Consider the following 9985-nt stretch of genomic DNA (forward strand, 5'->3'; position numbering starts at 1 on the left):
TGGATACCGTGGTCGATGAAGTCCTTTTCCAGTGCGCTGTCAGTGGGATCGGTGATGTACCGCAGGGCGAGGCTGTTCTCTCCGGCCGGATGACCATTCTGACATGAGAGAGAGAATCAATGAAACACCTCTGTTTCATCAAAGCACGCTCATTAGAATGAAACACAAAGGAAATATTTAAAGTATATAAATAGCTGTACTTCTGGCCACTTATGGCGAGTGGAAGTAGACAGTTTACATTTACTTGGGTCGCCAGGGGGCGCCGAACACTTTCTTAAGTACGATGTTTTTTCATGTAACATTTACTAAAATGTTTGATAAAACATATAGACATGTAACAATGTGTCTTTAGACTAGATTAGACTACAATAGTTGTGTGTGTGTGTGTCCTTACCATGGGCCGGTCCTTATGGTTACCCATGCCTCTGTAGGGCAGCAGGTATTCGTCCGGGTCAATAACGTCCTCGGTGTCGTCGGTGCTCAGCAGACGAGAGTAAAACCTGCTGTCTGACGGACTCGGCAGGTCCCCCTAACAAAAATAATTAATGTAGTCGAGTTTATGCTATGTAACTGTTTTTTTTCTTTAAAGACGATCATTATTGCTTGTTCATTTTTATTATAATTATCATCTTCTGGATTGAAACCAAAGAGAAACAGCTTTGCATTTATTGGAAGTTTGTTTGAAATCATTTTCTCGTGTTTCTTTTGAACCGCTTCTTTCTACACACCGAAACTTTACATTCCCTGTTAGTTCTGTGCAGTTAATAAATACTAATATTATTTCATTATAACAGTGTACTCATCTATATTCACCGTGTGAGTGTGAGTTAGAACACACGTTGATCTCAAACTTCCTAATTCTCTAATAAACAGGAAGTAAAGAGATGAACTGATGATATGATGTTTGTCGGGTCTAATAATTCAACTATGTTCATGTGGTTTCATAAAAAAATCTCAGCTGTAGATATTTCTAAAATACTTTTTCTCCTGGATTTAATTTATTCCTGTTTTGTGTCTGAATGATCCAGATCGTGACATATTCTCCACGTGCACCCCATACTGTGATCAGAATTTGGTTCTTTACATTTAAAAAAGGAATTGTATCATACTTTAATTCATCATATGCCAGCGCAATCAAGAGGAAACAAAAAGAAAAGACGACGGACGGTTTTCCATATGAAAACAAAATTGTTTTATTTTCTAACATCTTCATTTTCAAAACAGGAAAAACTGAGTTAAATGTGATCATTAGAAGTAGAAATGCTTTATCTTTTTTCTAATCAGTTAACTTATTAATTAGGTTGAGTGTCAGCTTCAACTTCCTTCTTTCATTTTCAGTAAGAAGGTTTTGGTTTATTCCTGTAGTTTTTTGATTACTATAAAAGTAGATTATTGTTAAGGTTAAAATGTAAAAATTTATGGATTTTTAATAATAGAACTGTTTGCTGATCGAGTGATTTACCTTCATACAGAAACACTGAGTCAACACTGAGCGTAAATGATTTCTCACAAATGTCACAATTATTCGACCAACCAGACGATTAGCTTGTTTAACAACAGTCCCCCTGATGTGTGTGGTGAGTCAAGAGTTCACGTTCAGCACAGCTTTTGAATGAACAAATGTCTGACAAATAAGACAATATTAATGTAATATAATAATATAATATTAATATTATTACATGTAGAAAATATCTGGACAGTCAGACGATAAAGGATCTCCATATTACCAACCCTCAGTGAAGAAAATCTTTTTATAAGTGTTATTATACAAATAAGTGACATGAAATCCCTGGTTTACCTGTATGACCAGGTATCTGGACGGGTCGCTGGCCATCTTGGAGAACTCCACCATCAGCTCTTTGAACCTGGGCCGACTGGACGGGTCGATCATCCAGCCTGCAGAAGCAAAGTGGAGGATTTTCAGTCTTCTGTACAGCTGAGCTGCTCCAGACTTTATCTCAGATATTCGTGTTCGTCTAACCAAAGAACTTTTAGTACTTCATGTAGAATTTTTTTGTCTGACTTCATGAAATTTAGACCATAGCCTGGAGCCATTGTAAGACAAACAGACGCCCGATTTGGAGACATGATGAGTTTTTTGTGAAAAAGCGCCATAACTATTTAGAAGTTTGACACCTTCATGTTCCCATCAAGGCGCAATTTTTCTACCAGCACCACATGCGTCTCGTCTTACATTTGACCATGATCATGTAGACATCGATGGTGCAGATGGGGGGCTGAGGCAGCCGCTCGCCTCTCCCCAGCACCGTGGCGATCTCGCTGGCCGGGATGCCGTCGTATGGCTTGGAGCCGAACGTCATGATCTCCCACACCGTCACACCTGCAGACCATCGACTGTTAGAGCAGACTCAGCACTTGGTAAAACCTCCGTCACACAACAACAGACGAAGTAAACAACATGAGTTCAAGGAGGGTTTGTTCCTGATGAGAATTTTAATGATAATGATCATTTTTATTTGCATGTATATAAAAGACAGAAATATCTTCTTATTATTAATGTCCATCCATCTGCTTCCACTTATCAAATTCAGTGTCGTGGGCGGAGCCTGTCCCAGCTTGGATAGAACAGCTGTCTTTTTATGTCACAGTAAGAAAATAACTTTTTCAGGTGTAGTGAAACAAGTAACCAGTGGGCCGTGTGCAGGCTAGAGAGCCACAGATTGACTTACCGTAACTCCAGACATCACTCTGATGGGTGTAAGTCCACTGGAGGATCGACTCTAATGCCATCCACTTAATGGGAACCTGCGTTAAACAGAGGAAGACAAACACACACAGACAGGTGAGGAAGCCCAACATTCTGTCTGATTTAGTCTTTTGTGGTTTTGTCCTGATAGAAATCAGCTCGTCTCCGAGTGCCAGCCACATGAAAACACACCTTTCCTCCATCAGCGTGATATTCCTTCTCATCTGCCGTCAGTAGCTTAGCAAGGCCGAAGTCGGTGATCTTGACGTGGTTAGGACTCTTCAAAAGGACGTTCCTTGCAGCCAGGTCACGATGCACCAGGTGACGCTCCTCCAGGTAGTTCATCCCCTGCACACAAACGTCATGCATGCACACAAGTTTTCAGTATGAGTAAAACCAGCTGTGTGATAACTGGCTGGGCTGCAGCACCAGTATGTCTGCAAAAGAAATGAAGTCCAGAAACTGCAGCTGATTCTGACTCCAACAATCGTTCAGTGTCCACAGATCCACGTGTAAAAATGTCAAAAGTTACAGCAGAAATAAACATGTTTACAGCCTCATACAAAAATGTGTAAATGACTGTAACTCATCTGTGTAAATTGTTTGTTTTTGTTTAACTTCTTCAGGCTGCTGCCTTTAGGGGGCGCCAGAGCAGCTCGTCTCCCCCCTCTCCCAGCATCCTCATCGGTCACACCAGCTTTCTGCACGTCCTCCTTCACTGCATCCATGAACTATCTCTGAGGTTTTCCCGTTTTTCTCCTGCCATCAGCTCCATATTCAGCACCCACGATCCCATCAGCACACTTTATGGATGGAGACTGCTCTCATCAGGTTTCACTGTGAGCCTCTGACCTTGTACCTTGTGATTTTCCCAGCACTTAAAAATCCAAATCAGACTTAAAACGGACTAAACAGATTAGCACACGGTTTCTTGTGTTTGCATTAATGAATCTCAGCAGGCTTAAAGAGAGCTGCACACTGAGCTGGCGCCTCAGGCAGGAGAGTTTCTCCTTAGAGGAGGTCTTGCTGACCTCATTTACTCACCTTAGCAATCTGGACACACCAGTTGAGCAGCCACTGCGCCCCAATGCTATCCCTGTGGTGCCGGACGTAGTCCAGCAAGCAGCCGTACGGCATCAGCTGAGTAACCAGCTGGACTGATGATGTCAGGCAGATTCCCAGCAGGCGGCACACATGAGGGTGATCCACACTCGCCATCACATACGCTTCCTACACAGACAGCAGCGTTACTGAGAAACATCCACGGGAAAGTCTGAGCTACAGATGCAGCTGTGGAGCATTTTTAACTTCAGTTAAGCTTCAGCCCTTTAATCAGCTCAAGATTAAGATCCAACGCTTTTAAACCACTTCATGAAAGCAGATATTTGGTGGAGCGACTTAAAATTCAAGACACAAAATACTTAACAGTCACTAACAATGTGTTTGTAGAGCAGGGAAAAGAAGAAGCACACAGAGGAGTCTTACATCCAGGACTTCTTGGTTGGCTTTCGGTGACGTGGCCTCTCTGAGAACTTTGATGGCTACTGGGATCTTCACATTCTCGCCTTCAGGGACCCACAAACCCTAAACAAACAAACACTTTATTCTGTCAACTAGCAGGAGTGCGACTGGGCTGTGGTGCGTTCAAGTCTGGACTAAAGTGTTGGATGACAGCAGCATTTCCTCTGCTGCACTCACATGACTAAACATTTAAAGTACCACCATGAGGGGATCCTTCTCTTGTATCAAACATATTTACCTTGTACACCGTCCCAAAGGCGCCGGAGCCGAGCACCCTGACCTTCTTAAACTCGGTCTCCTTCAGGATCCTCAGCAGTGCCTGGTTAGGTGCCTGACCACTGGGGGTCAGCGGCTCCACCAGCTACATTTAAATGATAAAAGTCATCCAATAGCATCATATGTAGAGAGACTTCAGTTCATATTTTGGAGCTACCAACCAAATCAAACCCAGGTTCATCATTAATGCATTCATTTTATTATCAATCACGTTTTAAATGCAGAATGAAAAGCAGAGTCTTCACCTCTCTCTCCTGCAGCAGGCGGCGTACAGTTCGCTTCCTCTTAATTTGCATTCGTCGTAGCAACACGAAGATGATCAGCGACACAATGACGAGAAGCAGGAGCCCTCCAATCACACTGGCCGCCAGTGTAGAGTGTGCAAGAGAGCTGTGGAGAGAGAGTGTCAAATGATGCTGACAGCATGCAGAGTCACAGAGTCCTGTTCAAACTGGAGATGGCACGATACCACTTTTCTATTCCCTATACCGATATCATAAATTTGAATATCGGCCGATACTGAAATAAATATGATACAGTGCATTTTATAATCAGTAAAACTTTTTTTTAAATATCTTTCTGCATTTTGTATAAGTTCATACTCAAGTAAAAAAATATTCTGTTATACCTGTATGTAAAAAAATACACTGCACTCAAAATATTTCATAGTTCAGCAAAACTGATCAATCTAATAAACTTAAACCTGCACCATCCTCCCTACTCTGGTATTTTAAAGAGTACTTAGCAGAAATATTAAATAACCTAAGAGGGCTGCAAACTCCCAGCAAAAAAATAAAGGGAACCACCCCCCACCCCCCACCTCATCATGATTAATCGACTTAATCAACTTTAATTTAATGTGCGTGTAAAAAATGCACAGAAATCAATTATTTTTCTACAATAATTAAATAGATTCAACATCTTTCTTCAACAGAACTGCAGACTGCACAGATGGTATCTTCCCAAAGGAAAAAGTACTATAGCTTACTAGGGTATATTAGACTTAACAGTTACTATATACAGTAATGGACTTCTATACATTTTACATAAGATTAAAACTTTGGGTGTAAGAGTCAGATAATTATTTATTAAAAGCTCAACATTTTAAATGAGAATAAGAAAGAAAAGTATTTCTTTGTGCCCCCTTTTCCCTGTTCATGCCCTATCGGCCCCCCTGGCTAAACTTTGCTAGATCCGCCCCTGCACAGTTAGGCCAGCTGCGTAGAAAAAGATCCTGGTGTAGAAATAATATTAAATAAATTCTAACAACAGCTTATCAAGGTTAAACGTGCTGCTGTTGTTCAGCCGCTGGTTTCTTCTTTCTGGTGCAAAGTGGGCGATAAATAAACAAGAGAGAAAAGCCAATCATTGATCAGTTTCATGATTGAAGTAGCAGCAGCAGAGGGAGAGAGAGAGGCAGACTCTCCATATATATATATTGTTGAAATGCAAAAGTTTATTTGGCATCATCTTTTCTGTGTTGATTTCAGTTAAGATACAACCAAAGATATATTTTTACCCATTGCATCCAGACAATCCAGGACCAGAACACCTGCAGACACACAGACACAAAACATCTTAAATCCAGTGTTAGACGCTCTGTTTAATATCAGCTGCTCTGCCGACACCCTCAGCGGGGATTCAGCAGCATGCGCCTCACCCCTCGCTGCAGTTCTGGTGGCAGGACCGGCACTGGCCCATTCTGTCGGCGTATTTCCAGACCAACTTGCCTCCCTCTCCCTGCACACCATGAGGGCAGTGTGGCACGCAGTGGGGGCCATCTTTAACATGGGCGCACTGGGAACACTTGTCAGGGCCCTGCAGGTGGGGATGATGATGGGGATGTTCATTTTCTAAACCACGATTTATAATTGTTGTCTTTGTACAACGAGCAAAATATTTACAGAAAAACAAAATGTGCCAAAAAATGTTTCATTCTCAAAGCAAAATCTACAGATTCCTCATGTTTCCTGTCCCGTTGTTAACACCCTTGCTCCTGTATTTGTCTGCAGGATTAATTTAACATCTACTGATTATTCCCTTTTTACCTTAATTTTTGATATAAATCTCAAAAAGAACTAAAAATATGTTTTTAATACACAAAATCTTTAAGATCTGCTTTGCAAAACCTTAAAAAGTTTGAACTTTCAGGTTCAGACATGACTTGAAGAAGAGTACGGAGTATTAATTAGAAAAATCAGCAGCTGTTACAGTTGCGTGTATGCTTTGACTGTCCGATGCTATTTCATACTGTACACTCCTCCTAGCAACAATGGCAACAATAGCAGTAGAAGCTGCACTGACCGGTCCGGAGCAGGTCAGCGACCCGGTTTGCAGCAGACACTCTGGGTGACACTGGACACAGCTGCCATTTACCTCCACCTCTCTGGGTTCCCTGCAGGAGGACACAGAGAAAGATCCAGAGTCAGTGTGCAGAAGCTCACCGGGGGAACAAGAGCCCGGTTTTCTGCACTGATGGAAATGATGGATTTCCCCCAATAGCCACTTAAGGCTGTATCCAGCAGGGGGTCCAGCCCCACAGACTCACATGTTACAATGAATTAATTCATAATTAACTAACCTTCTAAACAACTGTTCAGAGGTGAGTTGTTGTGCAGCTATTTTCATTTGTTTCTGAGCAAACTCATCTGAATTACTGGTATTTATGTTGGGGAGTGTAGTGACTGCAGGGACAATGACGACTTCTACCTGGATGTGTGTGTGCTGTAGAACAAGTTTATTTGATTTTAGATGTTTGTGTATCATCTGTGTTTGTGACATTAATTGTGTAAAGTGTGAATATTGAGAGACTAGGCAGCAGCTAAGGTAGCAGCCAAATTTAGCAGCAGCACCAGGTTAGCTTGAGGTTATGCCTGTAACCTCCGTTCTCTGAGTGTTGGGTGTAGTGATTCTGTAAATTTAGAATTAAATAAAAATATATGTAGAACCTAAAATATTTTTAGCATGTATACATGTCTGTGTATCTACAAAGTTTATGGTTGAGCTAGCTAATCAAGCTAGCTAATCTTAGCTGATTACTTTATTCAGCTTCTGGCTGAATATAAACGGACAGCAGAAAGCCTGTTTTGAAGCCTGACAAAAGGCTTCACAGAGACACAGCAACTGCTTCACTAATGTTTAAAGTCTATAACTCACCCTTGCAGCAGGTTGCACGACACCACACAGCGGCCCTTGCGGTTGAATTGCCGGCAGGACAAACACATGGTGGGCCCTGGACCCCAGCAGCCCAAATCTGTACACTCCGTGTCACAGGTTTGGTTGTTCCTCTCTGTGTCGCAGAGACAAGAATATTGTCTTATTTCTCAGACATTCGTTCATTCAATAGCTGTGCTGAACGTGAACTCTTGACTCACCACACACATCAGGGGGACTGTTGTTCGCCAAGCTAATGGTCTGGTCGGTTGATCTGAACAGGTGGGACCACTGGTCTTTCCCAACATAACATAACTCGGGGTTATTCTTCACTGCCACTACTCCGGCACTGACCTCTTTCAGAGAGCGCAAACCCAGCCACTGCAGGTGCTTCAAGCTCACCACGGCCAAACTGTGTTTACTGAAGAGCAAGAGTCCATAAGAGGGGGGTACAGAAACAATACAGAGCCACCATCAGCACTCTTGCTGGTCCAACAACCATCCATCCAACATCCATCTTCTTCCGCTTACCAAATCATGTCAAACGAAATGAGAGTACCCACAGGACGGGCTTCATGAACCAAAACACAGACCAAATATCTACATATGAAACCAGTGTTGAGCTTCCATTTGTCAGAGTGCAAAAGAAACCACCCATTATGGAAGCAGATTTATGGGCCCAGAATAGCTCAGAGGTTTAGTTGTCATAGTTCCTTTATAACCTCAGTGTAAACTGTTATCAGTTTGGAAAGAAAACCCACATATTTCACATATTTCTGGTATTTCTGGGCAGTGAGACTCACGAGAATGTCGTTCTTCCTCTGATGATCTCCAGGTTCTCAAACACAGACAGAGATGTCAGATTCTTGGGCCAGAACTGAATCATCAGGTAACCTGCACGACACAAACACTGGCTGTTGCTGCAATCTTCAAAACTTTAACAACTCCATGAATCAGAAGGCAACAAACTACAGATTCAGTTAGTGTGACTCCCATTGCTCTCAGGCTGTAGACCTACCAGTGATTTCCTTCAGTGTCTTGAAGTTCTCCAGCTTCTCGGGCTCCATGGGTGGGATGTTGTAATGCGGATCCCTGGAATAGCAAATCAGACAAGTCGTTGACACAGAGGACGGCCTACTCAGCTGACTGCACCGAACATGAATAAGTCATTTATTTCTGTCAGGCTAACTTAATGAAGCTTGTGTTTCATGACAGGTGAGCTTTGGCGATGTGCTGAGGTGTGGCTGTGGGTATGATGCTGTTAGCATCCAGCTACCGTGAAGTCGCAGTGTAACCCTGTGATGTTTAGTGGGAGGAGCTCCTCACCCAGTGAAGGAGGATTCAAGGATGACGACGTCGCCGTTGATTTTGGTGCAGTCCTTAAACAAGTCAATGTTGGAGGCGTTGATAGCGATGGTGTTGATCAGAGTGCCGAACCTGACCCCGTCACATGCTGCAGGAGAGAAAGAGCTGGTCAGGTGATTTGATTGATTCTCAGGTGTCTCTCACTCGCGCGCTCTCTACCTTTAGGACAGGGTCCGTCACAGTCTTTGCAGCGTTGGATTCCATTCTCCTTCACCTCGTACATCCTGTTGCTACAGGAACGAACACACGAGCCTTCAGTCACCACGTAGTTATCTACACCCAAACAGAAGCAAACAGAGCTCATTAGGGACAAAGACCATGTTTAGGTCTCTAGCTGGAAGCTACATTGTTTTCAACCCTGTCACACTGAGGCTTCCAGGGACACCACCACAGGTGGATGATGTGACTTATGTGTAAGTCCGTACGTGGGCAGGCCTTGACGCAGGTCGCTCCAAAGGTGAATTTGGCGTTGGGGTTTTCGACCACTTGATGAAGTATGGAGTCATAGCGTTTCAAAGGTGGACACGCGTCTTTACAGATTCCATCATCGTTGAAAGCCCTGCAGGCCTGGAGAGCACGAGGACAGACAGAGAAAACAGCCTTTAGTCTTTTAATAAGATGTTTTTTAAAACATCAATTCTGAAAAAGCTGTGATACTACACAGATGTAACATAGAACACATATCAAATCTTTAAACTGAGAAAATAAGAAAAATATGAGCTCATTTTAAATTGTTAAATTTGTTTCTGGTTCTGTGATGTTCCAGATGTTCTCAGCTGGCCTAAGGTCTAGACTGCAGGCAGGCCAGTTCAGCAGCCACACAGCAGGCTGGGCCCAGGTGACGCTAGTCCAGCTGAACTCAGCTTTCTAAAAATGTGTTTAATTACAGTTTATGAATTAACGAGGTGGAAGAAACTACGTTTTTCCCGGGTAAGTTTGGATACCTTTTTTTCTTTTAACATT

At 42.8% G+C, this 9985-nt stretch overlaps 1 protein-coding gene across 1 annotated transcript in view; it reads right to left on the reverse strand.

Annotated features, from left to right (window-relative positions):
• The window catches only part of LOC102792948 (melanoma receptor tyrosine-protein kinase-like), a 37146-nt gene that overhangs the window by 3194 nt on the left and 23967 nt on the right, over positions 1-9985 (reverse strand). The window contains exons 7-26 of the mRNA XM_006809276.3: positions 9448-9589; positions 9182-9295; positions 8984-9110; positions 8676-8749; positions 8461-8551; positions 7879-8078; positions 7661-7793; positions 6809-6899; positions 6165-6322; positions 6024-6056; positions 4750-4894; positions 4467-4589; positions 4193-4291; positions 3752-3937; positions 2900-3055; positions 2691-2766; positions 2195-2341; positions 1799-1896; positions 395-529; positions 8-98 (exon numbers count right to left, since the gene is read on the reverse strand). Coding sequence (XP_006809339.1) covers positions 8-98; positions 395-529; positions 1799-1896; positions 2195-2341; positions 2691-2766; positions 2900-3055; positions 3752-3937; positions 4193-4291; positions 4467-4589; positions 4750-4894; positions 6024-6056; positions 6165-6322; positions 6809-6899; positions 7661-7793; positions 7879-8078; positions 8461-8551; positions 8676-8749; positions 8984-9110; positions 9182-9295; positions 9448-9589 — 2419 coding nt within the window. The remainder of the gene's footprint in view (positions 1-7; positions 99-394; positions 530-1798; positions 1897-2194; positions 2342-2690; positions 2767-2899; positions 3056-3751; positions 3938-4192; positions 4292-4466; positions 4590-4749; positions 4895-6023; positions 6057-6164; positions 6323-6808; positions 6900-7660; positions 7794-7878; positions 8079-8460; positions 8552-8675; positions 8750-8983; positions 9111-9181; positions 9296-9447; positions 9590-9985) is intronic.

This window comes from Neolamprologus brichardi, chromosome 9, assembly GCF_056152115.1.
Source record: "Neolamprologus brichardi isolate AB-2024 chromosome 9, ASM5615211v1, whole genome shotgun sequence".
Lineage (NCBI taxonomy): Eukaryota > Metazoa > Chordata > Actinopteri > Cichliformes > Cichlidae > Neolamprologus > Neolamprologus brichardi.